The 20,831-nt window shown below is 51.0% G+C and overlaps 9 protein-coding genes across 9 annotated transcripts; 6 read left to right on the top strand and 3 right to left on the bottom strand.

The window, feature by feature from the left end:
* Nucleotides 1-57: 57 nt before the first annotated feature.
* On the top strand, nt 58-819 carry A1O9_12047 (uncharacterized protein; the record flags this gene model as incomplete). The annotated part of the gene is made up of 1 exon (XM_013399193.1): nt 58-819. One exon carries the CDS (start codon nt 58-60, stop codon nt 817-819), a length of 762 nt encoding a protein of 253 aa, XP_013254647.1.
* A 947-nt stretch (nt 820-1,766) lies between these two features.
* A1O9_12046 (uncharacterized protein) lies at nt 1,767-3,664 on the bottom strand (the record flags this gene model as incomplete). Its single annotated transcript, XM_013399192.1, has 2 exons — nt 1,767-3,027; nt 3,087-3,664. 2 exons carry the CDS (start codon nt 3,662-3,664, stop codon nt 1,767-1,769), a joined length of 1,839 nt encoding a protein of 612 aa, XP_013254646.1.
* Nucleotides 3,665-4,530: 866 nt separating this feature from the next.
* On the top strand, nt 4,531-5,541 carry A1O9_12045 (uncharacterized protein; the record flags this gene model as incomplete). The annotated part of the gene is made up of 1 exon (XM_013399191.1): nt 4,531-5,541. The coding sequence occupies one exon, from the start codon at nt 4,531-4,533 to the stop codon at nt 5,539-5,541; it is 1,011 nt and encodes a 336-aa protein (XP_013254645.1).
* Nucleotides 5,542-6,239: 698 nt separating this feature from the next.
* A1O9_12044 (7-alpha-hydroxysteroid dehydrogenase) lies at nt 6,240-7,356 on the top strand (the record flags this gene model as incomplete). The annotated part of the gene is made up of 4 exons (XM_013399190.1): nt 6,240-6,497; nt 6,597-6,688; nt 6,848-7,154; nt 7,267-7,356. The coding sequence occupies 4 exons, from the start codon at nt 6,240-6,242 to the stop codon at nt 7,354-7,356; spliced, it is 747 nt and encodes a 248-aa protein (XP_013254644.1).
* Nucleotides 7,357-7,708: 352 nt separating this feature from the next.
* Nucleotides 7,709-10,791, bottom strand: A1O9_12043 (uncharacterized protein; the record flags this gene model as incomplete). The annotated part of the gene is made up of 2 exons (XM_013399189.1): nt 7,709-10,548; nt 10,596-10,791. 2 exons carry the CDS (start codon nt 10,789-10,791, stop codon nt 7,709-7,711), a joined length of 3,036 nt encoding a protein of 1,011 aa, XP_013254643.1.
* A 522-nt stretch (nt 10,792-11,313) lies between these two features.
* On the top strand, nt 11,314-12,057 carry A1O9_12042 (uncharacterized protein; the record flags this gene model as incomplete). The annotated part of the gene is made up of 1 exon (XM_013399188.1): nt 11,314-12,057. One exon carries the CDS (start codon nt 11,314-11,316, stop codon nt 12,055-12,057), a length of 744 nt encoding a protein of 247 aa, XP_013254642.1.
* Nucleotides 12,058-13,980: 1,923 nt separating this feature from the next.
* Nucleotides 13,981-14,295, top strand: A1O9_12041 (transcriptional regulator; the record flags this gene model as incomplete). The annotated part of the gene is made up of 1 exon (XM_013399187.1): nt 13,981-14,295. One exon carries the CDS (start codon nt 13,981-13,983, stop codon nt 14,293-14,295), a length of 315 nt encoding a protein of 104 aa, XP_013254641.1.
* Nucleotides 14,296-16,409: 2,114 nt separating this feature from the next.
* On the top strand, nt 16,410-18,108 carry A1O9_12040 (uncharacterized protein; the record flags this gene model as incomplete). The annotated part of the gene is made up of 3 exons (XM_013399186.1): nt 16,410-16,450; nt 16,524-17,300; nt 17,328-18,108. The coding sequence occupies 3 exons, from the start codon at nt 16,410-16,412 to the stop codon at nt 18,106-18,108; spliced, it is 1,599 nt and encodes a 532-aa protein (XP_013254640.1).
* A 1,674-nt stretch (nt 18,109-19,782) lies between these two features.
* A1O9_12039 (uncharacterized protein) lies at nt 19,783-20,373 on the bottom strand (the record flags this gene model as incomplete). The annotated part of the gene is made up of 1 exon (XM_013399185.1): nt 19,783-20,373. A coding segment is annotated over one exon (399 nt), but the record flags the coding sequence as incomplete, so codon positions are not given.
* Between the last annotated feature and the right edge of the window lie 458 nt (nt 20,374-20,831).

Here is a 20,831-nt window from a genome sequence, read left to right as displayed (position 1 = left end):
TCGCTAGAATCTTTAACCCGTCTATAGCCATATCTGACCTGACCTTACTCTAGTGCGATGGATCCAGTCCCTGTCAAAGATGCGAAAAAAACAACGAAGTTTGCGTTTTTGGCAAGCTCAAGAGACCTTGTAATAGGCGATATCCAAAAGGGTTTGTCCCGCCCCTGTCGTTCGCTTCTCGTCACACGGAACTCATTCATTCATAGATACGTCGAGCTACTTGAGATTCAACAAGAGCAACTCGTCCAAGGTATACAAAAGCTCTATCAACAGCTGCAAGAAAGAACGGCGTGGGATGGTGCGCCGCTAAAGGAAGCCAGTAACGGCCTGCCTCTGACGCATGACATCCTCGAAGGGCTAGGGATAATTGGTCCAGATGTCCTTGTCACAAAGCATGATTTCTATGGAGATCTAGAAACCTTGCAGCAGGGCTTGGTAAATGGTGATGAGGGCGATCTCACGGCCGACGACGCTTCCAGCGACATCTTGTTCCCCAGCAGAAAAAGCGCTCGCTCGCCCGATTTGTGCGACGTCAGCGAACGCTATCCTCCACGCACCTGCACTGATCCAGACACTCGAATGCCTCTCAATGTTTCTGCCCCGAATGAATGGGAATTTTCCAATCTACCATTTGAACATTTGCCCCCTCGCAGCTCTGGCCATATTCTTGACTTGTATGATCCCATTGATTCCATCTCCTCACCGGGCTACCCAATGGTGGAGAACATAAACCCTCCTACCGCCTTCTTTGCTGCTCTGTCAGGGTCATGGTGTCCCTGGGACGCCCAAGCCCTAACACCTGTGGGGCAAATGGGGTGATGGAGCATATTTTTGTGCGCTCAAGCCGGCTTATTTGTGATACGATGTGGGAGTTGAAAGCTAAACACAACAATCAGGGTACATAATTAGATAATTTACGGCGCGTCAAATGGTACTTGGAAACCACAATGTACGCATCCTCTTGTTTCATCAGGTACTCTCCCAGAAGGATGATTGGAAATTAACCGGGGCCCCAGAATACCATAATCTAGCTTTTCGGATTGACTATATCTTCCTTCTCCGGTGGGGCTAATTGCAAAGCATGCCAATGCTTTACCTTGTGTGACTAAGTTGTCCTTCGGTAGTACCCATCTGCGATTATGCATATGATCGCAAGCGGCGTAACTAGATGACTTTTTGGTCTTCGTTTCTGTAGTCCTGAGGGCGTTGTTAGTTAAACAGGGGGGTGGGTATTCGACGTCTTGGCGAGGCTGTCAAAGGGGGCAGGTGCAACGCGATCACCGCGTCACTACTCCTGGAAGCCAGTATCGAGGCTGTGCTTGAGGGGCCTATTACTAGGTACCTCAATACAAGAGAGGGCTTTAGCACACTACTGATTGATTCCGATGACAAGGCTTTCGGTGCACATTGGAACGAGCTTACAGTCGCTATTCGGAGCCGTAGTGCTTAAACACAGGCGTTCTCAATTGAATGCGTCCCAGAGGCCGTGTCATTGTATGGGGAGAGACGTTGTTAGGACAGTATGCCTCGCCTTGGACTGCTGCATGATAGCACTGCCCTTGCACTTCGCCAGCCTCCATTTCGAAATGACAAATGCTCTTCACTATAATGCATCCTTTGAGGCTTGAGGCACACGTTAGCTGCTAGGAATTGATGTACATCTTGCATTCGTGTACCAGACCGCACGACGCCATTTCATTCATTTAATCATCCACACATGGAGGCAGGAACGAAATAAAGCAGATCCAGCCTCTTGGCTTCAGGGGTTAGGTAGTGAAATCAAAGGCAGTGAAACCCACTGAGGCATCCATTTGTCCGAAATCTTCCGTCATAAGTGCCTGATGAAATAGTGCCTCGCGGTCATTATCCTCGATAAATAAAGACAACGGATCCCATGGCCATGAGTTTGCTACCGGTAGGGTTTGGCCTGACAAATCTGAAGTGGCGGGAGTAAAGGCTGGTGCGACGTTTTGATTAGCATTTGTTGCTTGCGATAACTGCGGAATGGTGCCATCGCTCTGAGAAATGGGGGCTGCGACTGGATTCCTGTTCTTGCGGACAAAGATTTTGCCAAGCAATGGGACTGTCAAGGTCAGGTCCTGTTCTTTCGATGCACTATTCTCGTCGAGGAGCGCGCTAAGAGAGCGGAGGGTGATTACAGCCTGCTTGGCGAAGTCGGCGGCTTTCAGACATGATATGGAATCCATTAGATCAACTAGTTGTGCAATCAAGAGATCTGGAGACTCGATGGTCTGAGCTTGGAATTGGACATGCCGAGCGGACCTCGAGTTGTGATATGCCAGAACGAGAACGACTCCAGCTGTAAGTGCTTGAAGGTCCACAATGCGCCCCACAAAGAATCCTTCAGGAAGACCACGTCGAAGATCCAAATATCGGCGAATGGCAGTAGAACATGCATTCATGCAGGAATAGCGACTGTAGTCGAAGTTTTGACTGGCATCGCTTTGAAGCGTGAGTTTGAGATGGACTCTGATAGTAATATACGCATGCCAGTACTGTAATAGTTGATCGGCTCGAGCCCTTGGAGTGTAGGTATTCCACCAAGATTGCGGCGGAAGACTCGCAAGCGAAATCAGCTCCTGGTCAATTCTCAAGGCTTCGGCGTACAGCTCAGCGTCCGAAAGTCCTGTTACGGAGCCGTCGTCAAGATCGTACACCTGTTTGGCAATTTCCGTCAAGCTGCTAAGGTATGCCTTTGTGACAACCTGGCCATTGGAGTCCAACACAGCCAGCTTGGCTGATTGGTACCTCTTAGTTCCTGCAGGTAGATTGAACAGCATGCCAGCGATGCGATCTATCATGCAGATACCTGCCCATGTCTCGGCCTTTTCGAGAAGTCGCGTCTCTTCAGGCTTGGACAGGCTTGGTCTTACATTGGTGGAATAGGGGGCAGCTTTTGCTCGTTCAAGTGACCGAGCGGCATGTGGCAGACCAATTACTTCCGAGATCGCTATTATGCGTCGTAGTGTTAACCACATGTTGATGAAGTTTCCCCGACCGGCATGCCTAGTCAGCGAGTATACTGTCAGCAAGATCACCACAATCGAAAAGCTGGGGTATCTTACAATCTCAGGAAATGTAGACCAGTTTCGATTCCTTCAATTGTGCCCAAAATGGAATCGTGCCTCAGTATGGTGTGGGACACAGCTTCAGAAACCGTCTTGCAATACTGGGTGGGATTCTTGATACCAGAGAGTTGGTCTTCTACGTCTCGCGACACCTGTTGAACTGTGATGGCAATGGATATGAGCCATATGGCTAACGTTGTAGGCTCTACATCATGTCTCATCATCTCATCATGCCGATCTATGAGCTCAGCGCTTCCCTGTGTGACTGCCCGTGACGGGAAAAGCGAATGATATGTGGTAAGCCAAGCGTCCGCGAATCTCGCAATCACGACTACATCTCCCTTGGGCGGTATTAGTCGCTGGAGCTCTTCCCTTGCTTTGCGGATCAGTGGTCCGGTAGTAGCAGTCAACTTTAAAGTGTCAACGCCGCGACCCTCTGAGCTGATCAGATTGTTATCAAACAATGACCGAAGATAGGCCGGCGCATTTGGACCCAGCTCATCAGGCATATCTGACTCAGCGTCCGACTGAGTGACCGTTTCGTCTGCTTGGGTAAAGTCGTCTCGAAGGGTCATTTGACCACCAAGTCTATCTTCAATACCATGAAGTGCTCTAGTTAGTTTCCCAACTTGCTGCTCAAGGCGCAAAATCCGGTCTCGCGAAGTCAACTCCGCAATGGGGGGCACCCTGGATGAAATTGTCTGGGCGACACATTCGTGCTCTTGCTCTTCACATCTTCGGCAAGTGCGAGCATCTTCGGACGCCCAGACGCAGCGTATTTTGCGCCTTCTGCCTGTTCCTTATCAGAACGAGTCCAGTATCAAGGATGCGGTGGCTTGCCAACATTCAGTGCAGCTCCTGGTGCCTTTACGAAGCCTTTTAGACGGCCGCCCTTCAGCCGCGCTCGCGGCGGAATGAATTTGGTGGGGATTCCCTAGCATGCTGTCCATCAAAAGTGTCGCCCAGTTACCATTCGTGACTGTGTAAGTTCAAACAAGTAGTAGATTAGGAGGAGCCGAAAACCGAGTTCGTGCGACGTGGCATTCGGCCGCTTTTCGTGCGCGGAGGTTTGAATTGGTCCGCTCCGAGGCCGCTTTATCCTCCCTCGTCCAATCACTAGCGAGCAGTCTTTTGTCTCTTTATGCTTTGAGCCATACCAAGCCAACGCACATAGGACGGGAGCAAGGGAATGCGCTCATCATGTTCGCCTTCGGGCCCGAGTCGTGGCATCGTTGCTACGACATGGTGGAGCCGGAATCCCGGTTCTTGTTTTATGTTAATGCGATGGCACCCTCATCTGAAAGCGTACCTTCAGACCACTTCGAGATGACAGCCAATCTAAGAACTACTGATAGACGACGTCCAAATCGGTTAAGATCTTAGAACGTGCTACCAATCCATTCGAAATCTCAGTGGCCTGCCGCCGCACGCCATATCGACCATGTCCCAAATGCAAAATATTCCAGAGGGTGTGAGTTTTGACGACCCTTCAATCCCCAATTACTCACTTCTAACCATGATTCAGCCTCCCTATCTCCCGAAGGCAGCCCAGATTGGAGGCTTACCGACAGTCTCAGTCGATGTCCCTGCCCTGGCTGTGCTGTTGAGCATCTACATTGGATTCGCCGTCACAAACATGACAATATTTCAACGGAACCGCCTACGAGGCCATATGTTCCGTCCATCAGTTCTACTTTTCGGATTTTGTATGGCCAGAATAGTCACTTGCATTCTGCGCATTGCATGGGCCACGCATCGTACAAACGTCAGGCTTGCCATAGCAGCTGGTATTTTCATCAACGCCGGCATCCTGATCCTCTATCTCGTCAACCTGGCATTGGCACATCGTGTCTTCAAGGCGAAGAGACCTCAATTCCGATGGCATGCAGCACTCGCCCTAGCTATCAAAGTGCTTTATGCCCTTATTGTGGGAGCACTCATCATGGTCATCACAGCCACCGTTCTCTCGTTCTACACATTGAACATGAAAACAAGGAGAACTACTCGCGACATTCAACTGGCTGCTATTACGTATTTGCTTGTCATATCAGTCCTACCCTTGCCATTTCTCGCAGTCGCATTTCTACCACCGCAAGACCATCACGAAACGACTTTAGGGAAAGGAAGCATGCAAAGCAAGGCACTGATCATAACTTCCTCGGCAACTCTATGCATATTGATAGCTGGTTTCAAGGCTGGTACTGCGTGGGAAACGCCACGGCCAATTGACCACCCGGCTTGGTTTGACACCAAGGCGGCATTTTATGTCTTCAACTTCACACTGGAGATTCTCGCTCTCGCCACTCTCACACTCTCTCGAATTGACAAACATTTCTATGTACCAAAGGTCAGCAAGGGCACTGAAGGCGAATGGAGAGAGGAAAACATGTCTAATGAAAACAATGCGAGCGGACGTGCCTCCAGCGAAGCGAAACTGGCTACTGAGCTTTGAGCCCTCGGCTCCCGGCTCCCGGCTCCTCGCCCAACTCCTCTGGCGGAAGTTTCAGCTTGCTACGATCCAGGGTGGCTCTGCTTAGGTCACGCCCTTGCCGACGGATCTGCTATGGATGCCACGGTGGCCATATAATCAAGATGACGACGTTTCATTTACACCGACTTTCCACAGCCTAAACGTAGGCCATAGCGACGGGTTGCTGAGGTCAATTTGTACATTCATGAGGCTGAATACATAGAATCTCTATTCAGCAAAGTAGTTTCGACGGTTATGGGCAAACCGGTGCTGGATACCGATACATGGGTTGACAAGGCTAGGTGAAGTGACTGGAGTCCCAAGCCCACACCATTGCAAAGGCAACAGCCCACTCTGATAGATATTGTTATAGAGCAACGGAGACCTGTCATTGACGGACTGGAACTTTACGCTCTCCTTCAATTTTAGGGCCGGATTAGTTCCAGCTTGTCCCTGAACCTTCGCATTAGTTCCGACCCAGGACCGTGTTCGAGAAGATGTGCGGTAGCATTCCCGTGCGGCAGCGTGATTGGCCAGCCTGATCGACAAACACCTTTGCTGACTAACAGCCCGAACAGCTCCTGACGACATGTGAATGCTCCATTTCAGTTGTTGTCGTCAGCAATATCCATCTCAAACAGTACACCTGACCAACACCAAATCTACGCAGTACGTCCACCATGGCCACTTCAAAAGCATATGCCATCATCGCAGGCGTCGGACCCGGAACTGGCGCAGCAATCGCGAAGAAGTTCGCCCAAGCATACTCCGTGGTTCTGCTCGCCCGCAGCACCAGCAGCTACTCGTCGTTGGAGAAAGAGATCAACGACAGTGGCGGCGACGCGTTCGGTGTATCGACAGACGTCAGCTCGCCGGACAGTATCAACAATGTCCTCCAGGAGATTGATGCCAAGTTTGGTGCGGATTCTACCTGTGCGGTAAGTCGACTGAGGGGTTCCTGGGATCGGGTGAAGGGAGAGTGGGAGGAAACCGTTATGGAGACGAGATGCTGATTGGGGATGCTGTGCTGGGTCTAGGCTGCGATATTCAACGCCGCTGGGAAACTCACGATCAAACCGTTCCTTGAGCAGACCGAGGAGGCTTTCCTTGCTCCCTTCAACGTGAACTGGTAAGCTGCCTCCAGCAATCACCCTCTCCTGCCCTCTTCTAACGACCGTATCATATCACAACCCGGAAGCACCAAAACATCTTGTCACTGCAACTACCATTGAAGAACCCCGATCTCTATCACCTCACTAACACGGCCTCCCCTACTTACCCTCCACAGCATAGGCGGCTTCCACTTCAGCCAAGCCGTGCTGCCTCTCCTCCTCAAAGCGACCAATCACAGCACCACGCACCCGCCCACACTGATCTTCACGGGCGCGACCGCGTCCCTCAAAGCATCCGCGAACTTCTCCTCCTTCGCCGTCAGCAAGTTCGCGACCCGCGCGCTCGTCCAGTCGCTCACGCGCGAGTTCGGCCCCAAGGGCATCCACGTCGCGCACGCCATCATCGACGGCATCATCGACACCCCCGGCACCGCGGACTTCATGAAGGATGCCGGCCCGGACGCGAAGATCAGTCCCGAGACGGTGAGTTGTTGCTGGCTTCCGGTTTCATTCCCGTTGTGTGCCTCGCGGTGGTTTCGAGACCGATCAGTTGGTTGGCTAACGTCTGTGTGTTTTGCGTGTACGCGTGCTGTAGATTGCAGAAACGTATTGGTATCTCCATACCCAGCCGAAATCGGGCTTCACGAATGAGTTGGAGATCAGGCCGAGCGCCGAGAAGTGGTGATCAGCGCGGTACCTGTCACGAGGCAGTGAATGGGGCTGAAACAGCCAGAAGATAGCTGAGATTGTAGACTTCAGCCTGGAATTTGAGAGTAATTGTGTAACCGAATCGAGATGCGAGAGGTAACATGGTCTATTCGACCCTGGAGTTGTCCCTACTGTTATTCATGCAAAATTGGAATATCACGAGGAACCTTCCAGACGCGGCCGTCTTTGGAAGCATGGGGAAGAAATTGAACATTATGTCTGCAGCAAAGGGGGTTATCTTAGGGTTATGCAATTATCGAGGTTGGCATTATTCCTCGTGCATGAAGCATATGCGGTGCAAGGAATCCATACATTTCCTGCAGATAGATTTACTGTCGAGACAAGACAACAACCCGGACTTTCCGTTTTCCTTTCTCTCGAGCACCTCCTTTCTCCTCAGAGCTCACTCGAACCTTCAGCTGTTGGAATAACGCTACCGAGACACTGTTCTTCTCGTGCCCCTTTTCTGTCACGGTCAATCGATAATTGTCTGCGTCAAATTCGCTCTCTGGTTTCGTGGCACCCTCGGTGTTGTTGCGGTTGACCGCTTCGAAGTCTTCGAGCCGGACGAGCCCTTCAATTCCAAACTGTGGGACGAAGACAACGACTCCATTCTCAAAGACCCGTAGGACGAACGCATCCACGTCTATGGCCGCATTGGGGGTCTTTTCAGCTCGCGCTTTCAACGCCTGCCCAACATAGTATTCTATACTAGCTCGGCCGGCCAATTGCGCATTTCGATGGCGGAAATTGAGGTTGTGACAGACTCTCTCTAATTTTCCCTTGTTGCGAAGATCATTGTCGACGATCTCACTGCCTTCCCCATCATATCCAATTGCATATGCTAACTGTCGATGAACCAGGAGATCGGCATATCGTCGAATAGGGCTGGTGAAGTGGGTGTATATTTCGCTCGCCAAGCCGTAGTGTCGATACTCCGGCTCAGCGTGTGATCCGCTGCAGAAGTACTCGGCCGAGGTCATACATCGCGTGGCCATGATTCGGATTAAAATGTTGAAGAAAGGGTGCTCTGGGTCTACACATAGATCCAGAGAATCAGCAAGTGCCTTCGAACTTGATACGTCAAGTTCTAGGCCACGCATCTTCTTCAGCTGTTCGCATAGATCTGTAAAGTTTGATGCCGGTGGTGGGGCATGTCTTCGAAGCAGTGCTGTTTGTGGGAAAACTGATTGGATTTGCTTGGCAACAGTGATATTGGCGAGAAGCATGAACTCTTCAACCAAGGAGTTTGTAGCCAAATGTGCCTTTGTTTTGACATCTGCAAGAGAATCCGAAGATTCATTATCGGCCTCAATTCTGACCTCAGGGCTGGACAGGTTCAAAGCGCCAGCATCCATTCGTTTTTGTCGAAGCTTCTGGGAAAGCGCAAGTAATGTCCGCATACCCTGAGTCAGATCATCGGTAGCACTGGCATCATCGATACGTTTCTGTGCTTGCTCATATGAAAATCCTTCACGTGACAAGATAACCGATTTTGTGAATGCTGCAGACACAATGTCGGCATCTGGTGTTATCTCCCAAAGGGTTGAAAAGGCATACCGTTCAACGTATGGCTTCAAAGAGCACAGATCAGTACCAAGGAGCATTGGCAACATATCGATTCTTTTGTCAACGAGATACACGGTGGTACCACGTGCTGCGGCTTCGGTATCCATGGGATTGCTCGGTTTGACGAAATGTGAAACATCAGCAATGTGCACACCGACCTCAAAATTTCCATTTGGCAGAGGTCTAGCGTGTAGGGCATCATCAATATCTTGACAGCCTGGTGGATCAATTGAGCAGACCAGCAATTCTCTCAGATCGCGGCGGGCTTTCCAGCCAGGGTGAGAGGGATCTGATGGGACTTTCCAATTATGCCCTTCGCTTGGGAGGCAGTCAAGGACGGTTTTGGGGAAAGGACGATATTGAACATCGTACTCAAGGAGGAGTGCTTCTGTCTCGGCTTCTTTTGTCTCCAACTCACCCAACGATCGGATGTAATGGCCAATGGGATATCTCGTATCGCGGTCCCAAGAATCAATTGCAGCGACGATACGCTTTCCGATCAACTCATCGACTTGTCGAGTCCTTATTCGAATTTTCGGTATCCTCTTGTCCATTGGATTGAGGAAGACTGTAGTTTGCCGTTGACCTGATCCACTTCCGGAAGTTGCGTCAATCGTACCTACCAACTGTCTCCAATTTCGCTTCAGTACACCGACTACTCGACAGGTGGGTTGTGCACGAGTTTGAGCACCAGCAGTGTGTGCTCGCTTTACTTCTTCTTGCAGGGTACGCCGTTCTCTCTCGGTAACAACAGCCTCTTCCGCCTCTTCGTTTTCGGCATTTTCGTTCTGGTTCACTGCTTCTTCATCCAAGATTTGCGTAGAAGGCGCCTTCCATTGGTCCTTCTGGAGGATTTCAACAACAACTAGATCTCCAGATATTGAACGATTGCTGCTCTCTCTCCCAAGAACCAAGAGTGGTTTGTCAAATGCAGACACCTTCACTGTCCCCTCCAGGTAGTTGTATGGGGAGACATGGAAGACACCTTGATGCAATGTCCCAGACTTGATACCCGTCATCATCCTGGACATGGAGTAGTATTCTGGATAGAACAACTCGCCCTGCGCAGCACGATTGTCTCGAGCATCTGCACCTTGGGTTACCATATCAAGAAGTCTGTCAGAGTCATTTAGCCCCGACACATATTCTCGTAGAGAAAGGGCGATGATGTTCTCCTTCTTGGACCTGGTTCTATTATCCTGGTCGTTGGTGAGAACGACTATTGCGGGAGCGCTCCTTGTAGCATTTGACAGGTGGGACATATACCAAGAGGCAGCTCTCCTCACCGCACGATCATTTCGGTCATTAATGCTCTCGCTTTCGTCCCTTCTGACCGCAGTCTCGACTCTAAATTCGTTAAAGAAGAGATAGAAGCGCTTTTGTTCACTTTTCGTCAAGGCCATCAGCCGGTTGTAGAGAGGGAGACTCCTATTCTTCAACTCTTCTAGGACTGTTTGCAGGATTATAACATCATGGAAGTGTTCTGCCTCTTCAAATACATCCATTCCACTGAGCAAGACGTTGGTATCTGGGAGTAGGTAGTGGCCCTTTGGGAAAGCCTTGGTGCCAATTGGACGTTTCGAAAGGACAAACTTTGGGACTGGTTGGTCAGTATCGCATCTGAGATTAAGTAGGGCAAGACCTTACCAACTCCATTGGCGTCTGCGACAGCCGTCGAGGCGCAGGTTGAGCATAGCTCCGAGGAACATGGAATGTCCTTTCTTAGATATTGTTCCTTGACAACTTTCTGGACCCGGCCGTTTCTGGTGGACCGGATGAAGACTTTGCTGGCAATGTTGGCAGCATTCGGGTCATTTGCCAGACCTCTCTTGAGAGACTTCATGGTGATGTCCGCGGACCGCCTGTTCAACTGCAGACGCGATGATTCTGCGGCTCAGTGGTGTAGAGAAGTGAATAGTCAAAAATATCGAGAGGGCTCCCCTCACTGCGACGGCCGACCGTTGCGGAGAACATTTCTATCACGTGATTTAAGCACGTGATCGCGAAGGCCTTTCGGCCTACCTTCTTTATTGGAAGGCCTCCTTCTACTCGCAGGCGCCGAGTCTGCACTCTCTCTCATTTCCTCCCCCGCACTCACTTGCTTTCGCCCGGGATGTCAGTATGTGGATCAGAACCGAGAGTGTCATCAGACATGACTTCGTAGCTTACGGAGCTTTTCTTCTCTGGTAGGTTCGCAATTGGAACTTGAAACTTGAGGCTTTTGGGCTTGTCATACAAAATCTTATTTCTCCCTCATGCAAACTGCCCCTAGACATGGCTTCGAGTACTCGTGTCTGCTAATAACAAGGACCATATATTGGACAAGCGGCTCAGGGCATATATGTGAGAAGGTCAACAGCACGAGATGTCTGCCAAACCTCCCTACGTCGTGCAGCCAAGCGTTCCTGCCTCCTCGGCGAACCGATCTGCCACTCTGATCTTCCTCCACGGCTATGGCGACGATGCTGAGGGCATTCCGCTGGGTCTTGCACAGCAATTTCAGTTTTACAACAAGGTGCAATACCTCAAGTGGGTTCTTCCGAATGCTCCTCATAATCACGAAGCGATGACACGTGCCTGGTACGTGCCTAAAGCGCTGCCTCATTCCATGAAGCCACGTGTGCCTGGCCACGTCGAGGAGGATGATGCACGGGACGACGAAAAGGGGATCTTGAACAGCGTTGCCATGGTCGATGAATTGGTAGAAGAGGAGATCAAGAGCGGTACACCCCCAGAGAGGATTCTTGTCGGTGGTTTCAGCCAGGGTTGCGCAATCAGTCTTGTTTGGGGCTTGACAGGGCGGTCGAGGAATAAAATTGGAGGAGTTATATGCTTGAGTGGGTATTTGCCTTTGAGAGACCGAATTGAAGCGCTGAGGAAAGATACACCGGTGGAAGACGTGGCGAGTGCCAAGAAGTGGTTTTACGTGCATGGAACTATGGATATGCTTGTGCCATCCAAGCTGTTTGTCCAAGGAAATGAGGAATTGGTTAGATGGGTGGATAAGGAAGATATTGATGGCCATCTGTACCCAGGAATGGGACATTCGACTGCAGCCGCTGAATTGCGAGATCTATTGGCGTTCTTCGACAGGGTTATTCCAGCCTGAACGGAGGGGTTGGAGCATGTCCAGAGCAAAAGAATGGTCAAGGAATCCAAACAACTTGTTTTGTGGTGTTGATTCATTATCTCAAATGAGTGAGTCAGGAAGCAGACAAATTAAGCTATCCCGTGAGCTGCGCATCCAGCAAAGTCTCCTGCTCATCGGCATCATGTTCTTGGGCCGTAGCCACTCGTTCATCTCGTCGTGACTCATCAATTCTTCATCCTTGAGTTGGTCCTCTGATTGCTTGACCCCTCGCTTGATCCTATCGAGGGCAAGTCTGCACCAGCACACCCCCACCATCAAATCAGCAAATATGTACACGGACGATTCACAGCTTCGATGAAGATGGCCGGGTTTTGGTCAGAGAACAAAGTTAATAGTACTCACCGCACCGCAGGAATTGCAGGTCTTGCCGCTGCTGATTGTGGCACCGCACTTGGGACAGCCTTGGTGAGACATCTTTGTTTGGAGGAATCCAAGGTGAGTGATCGATTGACGGGAGGTCGCTCTATTCTGACGATGTGCTTCAAGGTGGTTGAGATAGAGGCGTTTTAGTACAAATGGAAAGTGATGGCTCAGAGACGGAAGACGGCACGACTAAATAAACGAACCGTTCTTTCCTCGTATCAACATTCAACACACGACATCCCACTTGCCGTTTTGCGCCCCTCGCTGCTGCCTTCCACCTGGGCATTGCCCCGCTTGGTCGCGATATAACAAGGCTCACTGGTAGGGTCACTCTAGAGACACCCCACGTTACCAAGTGGCTAGTTGAATGGCTTGTGACTGTGTGCCTACACCTTCTGACCACTTATAACTCTTCCGAAATCAGCGTGGGATGCAGTCAGCCCCGATCTGGACGGGTAGACTCATATGTGAACCTGATATTACAATACCAAGCGGTGGTAATTCCGGCAAAGTCCGTGGTATTAGAGACACTCGGAGGAGTGGAAGGTCGACTTCGAGACACATTATTACGAAATTAAGACTCATGTCTACCATTCCTTCCTTGTTCGAAGTAGAGGTTGAGGTTCCTACACAAAGATAATTAATTGGTGGGCTAAATTCGGCAGGCTCTGGGTCTTCTAGATTGCAATATCTGTAGGATCTACGCCGCATCGCCACCGTCCTATGCTCCCCGAAGTTGAGCACCAACAGGCCCCTGTTGCTAGAAATTTGGCCTGTGACCAACGGACCGCTCAATTGTCTGAAAGGCAAACTCATAACCCGGTGCGCCCTTGATAACCCAGCGCCCTACGCTTGCTCAAAATTCTGTCAATATAGACTTGGCCCTCGACCACATAATAGCCGCGATTGCCCAGCACCCTGCATCGCTACCTATTGACCCTTCAACAAGCGACTTCACAAAAGATGAAAATGATCGAACGAATAATATGTATCTCCGCTCCGTTCATGCAGAAACCCGGCTCAGGCCTCTTATTGAGTTCATTCAAAACAACCCCCTTGGCCTTCTGACTAGCGCAACCAGCTCAGACAACTTTCCCTTGATCCGGCACACATACATTCCTTGCGTCGTTGATCCACCAACAAACCTCACGGCCCTTGAAACGTCTGGTCAGGCAGATGCGCCGCCAGTGGGCAATGTCAAGCAACCAGTGCAAGGACTGGAGCGATGCAAACTCCGTGGAATTTGGCAAAGGCAAATCCGCATTCCAAGGCAGTTATCGAGGCGACTGGGTCAGAAAATGGCTGCATTATTACGGAGGTGACGGTGTCCTTTGCGTCATCTAGCCAGCACTGCATCACGCCAAAATGGTACGTGCGGACGAAACCGGCAAGTGGAAAGGTTGTGCTTACATGGGATTATGTGGCTAAGGAAGTCAGAGGGATTGCCAGGATATTCCATGACAAGGAAGCAGTTGAGACAGGCCAGTATCTGCAAAGCAAGTGGAGGACTTGACAAGGATGTCGGAGGGTAGCCTGGAGTATGACTCGACTCCCAAGGCCGAACTTGCAGCAAAAGGTCAGGAACCTGACGGCAAAGGGACAGCATGGGAGGTCGATGACGCGCCGAAGCCATACATCGAAATCATGAAGAAAGCGATCATTGGGATTGAGATCGAAGTCAAGAGTATGGTGGGCAAGTGGAAGATGAGTCAAGAGTTGAAAGCTGAAGATCGGAAGGGTGTAAAACCCGGTTTGAGAGAAATGATTGACGAGATAAGCAGGGTCGTTGCCGATATTGTCGAAATGAAGAGCATTGATATATCGCGTCACTAATCTCACATGCCTTGATGCTGATTACTGTTGTTGACACATTGTTCTCATATTGTCATATGGAAGACTCGGTCTATTGCCTCCGCGCGTGCCTCTTTCATATTCCCTGATTTTCCACCTCTAATACTCCCTCGAGGATGTGCAGTCGCGTACCCGGGGGTGACGTGGACTATGAAGAGTTTTTGACAAGATTCCGAGTGGAATGTCCTTCTGCTCAGGGTCCTTAATGTGAATGAAGGTGAGGCGGTCAACACGTCTGCACAAAAGGTTCGTTGACCCCAGCTATTTGGAGAAGTGTGTAAGGATGCTGACAGTAGAATTGATAGTGAATTTGAGCTGTGTCATGTAAACATACCCCTGTACTATGAACGACACGGAAAACATTGGTATCCTTCGCAATCACGTCGAGCCTTCTCAACTGAATTGACTCCCTGCTACAAAAGATTGTGTGCACGCTGTCTCAATTAAGCGGCTACTTCTAAGCAACTTTGAGGTGCGCGTGGAATGCTCAAGATGATCGGTCCTGTCACTATTCACACTGGTCTCAGTTTCTCCAGCAGCCGCAATGCCGGTTATTTCCCAGAAGATGACCTGAACCATGAGGCAGAAATCCGTTTGTCTTCATTTCTTATCACACCACCGCAAAAGGGTAACAAGATTTGGACGATAAGGCGTTGGTCATCAGCTCTTCGACATTGAGGAACGGATCCTGTCCGAAAGACAAACCACTCTTGAACCACTTGCAACCTTTCCCAAATTTCCCGTATCACTTTTGTCCTACTAACTATTGGAAGCGCCTATAACTCGGCGCGCAACTTGAACGTCAGTCCCCAATCTTTTGAGAGCCTCAGTGAGCTCATCCGCTGCAGCCAGAAGAGAGCTGTCGGCCACAGGGGAGTGCGCATCTAGGATGAACAATGCGCGCGTGGTATCATCAGTCAATGCAGTACGCGGATCCTGTCGCCAATTCCAGCGGCGGCAAGTGATGTCGGCTTCGTCACACCACACCACTTTTCCGGCAGGTGGGTGCTCAAGAATCGTTTCTCCGCTCACGACAGTGTGAAAAGCCTCTTTGCCCGTTGCTCGGATAAGACGTGGCGGTCCACAATATTTCTCTAGAGCCTCACCTCCGACCGGGATCTGGTGTCTGACCGAGATGGCATTGTAATGATCAGTTAATCTGTTTACACGCGGCTTCTACCCGCCATGTCAGCGCCTCAAGATTGTTCCGGTGCGCTGCGGTTTAGCACCAAAAGCCTTGTAGGCGTCTCTCCACGCGGCAACATGCGGTAACTCTGTAACAGGACGCTCCGCTAGGAGATCGCGAGCTATCTTCTCTGCTTCTTGTAGCGATGCCTCGCTAGCGCTGTCGCTAGGACCAGGTTCGATGCCATCTACGGCCAGCAACAACGAGCGGTAATCTGGGCGCAACTCGAAGACTTTGCGGCGATTTGCCCACTATCCACAAAATCTTTTGGGGAAAGGTCTCAGGCATGCTGTGGCTTTCCCCAAGAGGCACTGGGCAATTCAGCAGGTGGGTGTGGACCGTGTGGCAGAAGCTAGAGGCAGAAACGAAGCGGAAGATGCTGTGGGAAAGCGGCCCAGCCCCATGTGTTCAACTCGAAAGCACATGACCAATCGACGCATGGCCCACAGAAAATTGGTTGATGGACTTCAAGTCATAGGGCGGAAATGATCGCAAAAGCGAAGTGGTATGTAGTTGAGAGGCGCCAAAAGCCGACAAGGGCTGGGCTTTTCCGCTTGATTGAATCCTAAACGCCCGCCTTTTTGCCGCCTATTGCGCCTATTCTTCGGTACTCGACGAGTAAATTATTTGAATTGCTCCCCCACGGTGGGACCGGATACAAAATATTGAAACTTCTGAATGCGGGAGGTTAGAAGTCACTTTGGCCGTCAGACTGAACGCTTGGACGGTGAAGGTTAGAAATGCAGAGAGACTGGCTGATCGTGCTGTGAGCTGTGAGGCTTGACACAATAAATGAGGAAGCTGCGTAGGCTGACATCGATCAAGTTAGGGGAACAGCCGGATGGTTGACGACGGGCCCCGAAAACTTCGAGCAATTTAAATTTCGCACACCTGTCGGGAAGCTCTAACAATGGCGAATAAACTGTCTACAAGCTCGGAGCAGAATAAAAAGTGCGTGGTTCTCCCCGATCCTTGCCTTGAAGATCAGGCTATGTTACTTGTTTCTGAACCATTGTCATAACAGAAAGCTACGTAATCGCCTTTCCCAGCGTGCATATCGTCGCCGTCAAGCAGAATGCGTGAGAGATCTAAAGCACCGTACCAGCGCCGATGAATCCAATGCTGAACAGATTGAGGCACTGCAGACAGAAAATCGAGCACTGCGGCGCGAGCTTGTCGACGTCCAAAACAAACTGTATAGTGTGAGCGCTACGATACAGATGTTGACCGATTCTATGTCTCAAACGCTGGATGGTATTCCCGTCGTGAAACACACACCAGAAGAGGACGAAAGACAAACAGGGGTTTCCGACCGTGTGGGACAGACTGCCAGGGTCCAGATCTCGAGTTCTTCGCCCGAAGACTTGTTGACTCTTGTGCCCGATGTCTGCGAACCTGTGCTCTTAGACGAGCTCTCTCGCCCGCTGTATAGTACCGCCCTTGCTGAAGAAAACAACGAATCATTTCCGACTTTTATGAATCGTACAACCGCGAGCCTCCAGAATGCCTGGGGCGGGCCTGAAGCTCTGGAAGGCACCATGGCCCCGGAAGTGGGCCTTGCCAATGCGCAGCCTCTCTCGTATGTGCAGATTCCGAATATATGGTCGTTTGATTATCAGATGGGTCCCCAGTCGTACGCAAATGCCCTCGCATCTGGGACTGGTTGGAATGCCCTGGCAAACAGCGTTTGGAAGCAATCAAACTCGTCCTTCTCAGATCACGTCCAGGTCATTCGGCTTCTGCTGAAGAAAGAGCTCGATGCATCGTGGTTCCAGTCAACTCGCCCTCAACAGCAGAAAAGGTATGCCGAATCCATTTCACGTTGCAGGGCCGAGTCCAAAGATATGCTGATTGCCGACGTAACCAGTCTCTACCAACCAGTCCTGATGGCCTTGTCAATGTTCAATAGCGTTGCGCGACCGAGCGCTATGACTTGGTATGCCAAAACGCGCTTCTACCATATCGCCAATCTCACCGCCTGGCAAGTCGACCCATCGCCAGATACGTTTCAGAAGCTGCATGAAAATTACCGACCAACGCAGATCCAATCCAGGAATCAATATCCGTGTGTGGTTGACTGGATTCCATTTCCATCAGTCCGGGATCGGATAATCCGACTTCACGCAGCGAATCCGCACATTGACCAGATCTTCTGTGATGCAGTCAGCAGCTACGTGGTCGAAGCGCGTATGAGTGACCTCATTCTCGGAGCGCCCCCCGTTAAGGTCTATATCCGAGTAACTGACCTTATCCCTGCCATGTCCGGCGCCGATGAGACAAGCGCCGATGCAGATCTCGAGAGTCTCCTCCCAGCGCCAGATATACCGTCGTTGTTCTCATCCCCGCGTGCCGCCCGGGCAGCTTTCTGGTTTTTGCACATGGACCGCGGCATTTCGTTGTACAAAATGGATCCTACTTTCTTCGACAGGTATCCAGAGTTGTACGACACATCTTGCAACATTTCGGCCACTGGATTCGCATTGAAACCTGATATACAGACTATTCTCACGTACCCACAGCCCCTTGACGCCCCTACGATTGCGGTGTATCGTGGGTTCCTTAATTTCACCATAGGAGGTTGGTATCCACCCACGCCTACGCGCTGGTGAGAGCTCTAGTGGGCCAAGACGCCGCAATGGCAAGTCTAGCCAGTTTATGCTCCTATTTCATTCAATTCTGCACAGATCGTTCGCCAGGCGTCGCGACGGTCATTGCCGCGCGCCCATCGGGGATCACATACGGTAAGCACCTCAGTACACTTCAACAGCAAGCCTTAACCAGCTTTGCTTGGAGCTCCAGCTCATTCGAATAACGGTGACCAGAACACAGCCCCATTTCAAAACTCGTGCAGCCGCGAACCAAGGTGGGACAAGTTCTGTATTTATCACTACCGCTTTGTGGGTGGCATGAATGGGTGGCCAAAGGGATTGCATCGTGTGGTCTCGAAGTTGGCCACCCAACACAGGGCAGGCACTGCTGCTCCAGGAACATTATGCACATGTTAAACCCATGGCCGCCAGTCCGTGGGCATGTACGGCGGCAGGCGTAAGAACATCCCTTGACCCTCAGCCAGCAAGACGTCGCAGGAGGAGCAAGAGACACGTCAAAGGCTGTTTCGGGTTACGTACAACATGGATCGTGGCTTGTCCGCCCATGTTGAGGCTACCGTTGTCATTCCCTGAAGAATTCATCCCCCATATAGTGCCTGAGGGTGCCGCAACACAAAATCGACAGCACTGCACCTCTCAGCATCTCTACAATCATCGGCAGATCGAAATTGAGGTTCATCGAGTGCTCCATTTATTGGAGGATACCGCAAAGCTACAGTCACAAGGGCTTGATGCCTGGCTGATCGGCATCGAATCAGCACTAGAGGAATGGTACGCGAGCTCAGAACATGTAGTTCCAACAGGTTCCCTCCCATTTCGGCACACCATGTATTTCTACCTGAAAGCCAAAATCGATCGACCAACACCTCGGCTGCCAACCGCTGCAAGCATATCATTGAAAGCGTCAGCGACCATTCTAATGTCCAACAGCTGACCTACGTAGACCTGGCAGGCGGCGCACATTCTTTTTGGTGCAGCAATCCTTCTTCTCCACATATGCTGGGAATGTCGGGCTTGGCCTTGGATGCAGCCTACTGCCATCCAGGTCATGTCCAATGTGATACCTCGCTGCCTTGGTCTGCTCGACACAATTGGAATGATGTGGATGGCGGCGCATGCTTGTGCATCGTACATTCGCTCAATATTGGAAGACGTTGCAAGGCCATGTAGTCTTGATATTGAGTTCGATTTGCCGCCTGTGATCGACGAGGATATGACTACTGAAAGACTCCAAGCACTACTCTTCGCAGACCGGTCGCCGCGATGACTCGCTACAAGACGCCACGCCCTTAGAACTGGACCTGCCATTATTCGACTCGCTGTCATTCAGCTGGGATTTGGGGAATTTCGAGTTTTTATGGGAAGTTTGACTATGCTTGATGTAATATCAGAGACTCAGACTCAACTATATGTACACCTGGTCAGGGCTGCTATCGTGTTGATGCCTGGTACTCTGAGAATGTGAATGCAAGCCCTTATTCTTTTCTCCCTAATGGCGATTTTCGATCAGCTTCCCGTTTCCCTTCGTCCCAGGCAGAGGCCCATGAGCCCGATCTGCTTTTCTGCTCCGGTAGTCGAAGGCGGCATTGACGACACGGGCTTGAGGAGGTAATCGTGAGCTGGTATGGCCAAATCGCGGGGGACAAGCGTTGGTTCTCCGTATACAGAAGCGCACAGCTGCGTACCAGCGGCACGTTCGAGATAGACGGACAAATAGGTGGCCTCCTCCACTGACACACCCGCGGTCAGTTGGCCGTGATTTCTTAACAAAATCGACTTGTTGTCTCCCAGAGCATTGCGAATGATGACACCCCCTTGGTCAGGAATAAGAAGACCAAACCATCTTCCGAAGAAGGCGCAGTCGTCCTATAATGGCGTCATGTCCATCTGACATGGAATCAGAGGCTTGCCCGCCGCTGCGAGTGCTGAACCTAAGGGCGAATGGGTGTGAGCGATGCTGTTGACGTCCGGTCTGGCGGCATAGATCCAAAGATGGAATCGTGTGGCTGGGTTGGCCATGCCATTCCCTGATGTCGTGTTCAAGTCTTTGTCGGCTTCGACAAAATCGTCCGAAGTGGCTTCCTCAAAACCAAGGCCGAACTTCAAAGTCCAGTAACAACCTGGGCTGTCCGACCGTGCAGATATCTGGCCTGCAAGCCCGGCATCTTCTTCATGTAAGGCGATGGTCCGACACGCGGCGACCAAGGTCTCTTGAAGCGTTCTCGGCTTGGAGCTGAGATGTTTTGCATATCTTGCTCTGCGCGGTCAGCGAAGTACTCGAGGGGTCGAAGATCACCCATTTTGCGGTCGAGCAGCGCGTTCCGTCCCTAAAGTTTTGCTGAGATAGGAGATACCGCTGTCTAGTTTCAAGGTGCAAGTCGAGTTTTCCTAGTTCACTCAGGCGGGTAGGTGAGGCGATGGGACTATAACGGGCATCATTGAGAAAATGCTCTGGACTTATAAATCGAACGGCTCTGTCACATTGCGTTGCGGAAGATGGAATCGATATCCGGGTAATTCAAACTGTCGGAGGTTTGCCGGCAAAGACCCTGGTAGACCGGCCGCTCTTGACCTTTCGTCCTTGCGAATCTGCGTGCGATGTCGAGATTTTGCGCCAGGCGGCCGTTGCTGAGACTAGCCAACTTTCAGACCACATCACGTTGCGCATTTTGCCGTTCGCACTTCAGGGTTGAGCTTGTCAGCGCTGGCGAAAGCTTGAAGCC

Source organism: Exophiala aquamarina (assembly GCF_000709125.1).
Source record: "Exophiala aquamarina CBS 119918 chromosome Unknown aczIA-supercont1.20, whole genome shotgun sequence".
In the NCBI taxonomy this organism is placed as follows: domain Eukaryota; kingdom Fungi; phylum Ascomycota; class Eurotiomycetes; order Chaetothyriales; family Herpotrichiellaceae; genus Exophiala; species Exophiala aquamarina.
This window is presented reverse-complemented; position numbering and strand designations above follow the sequence as displayed.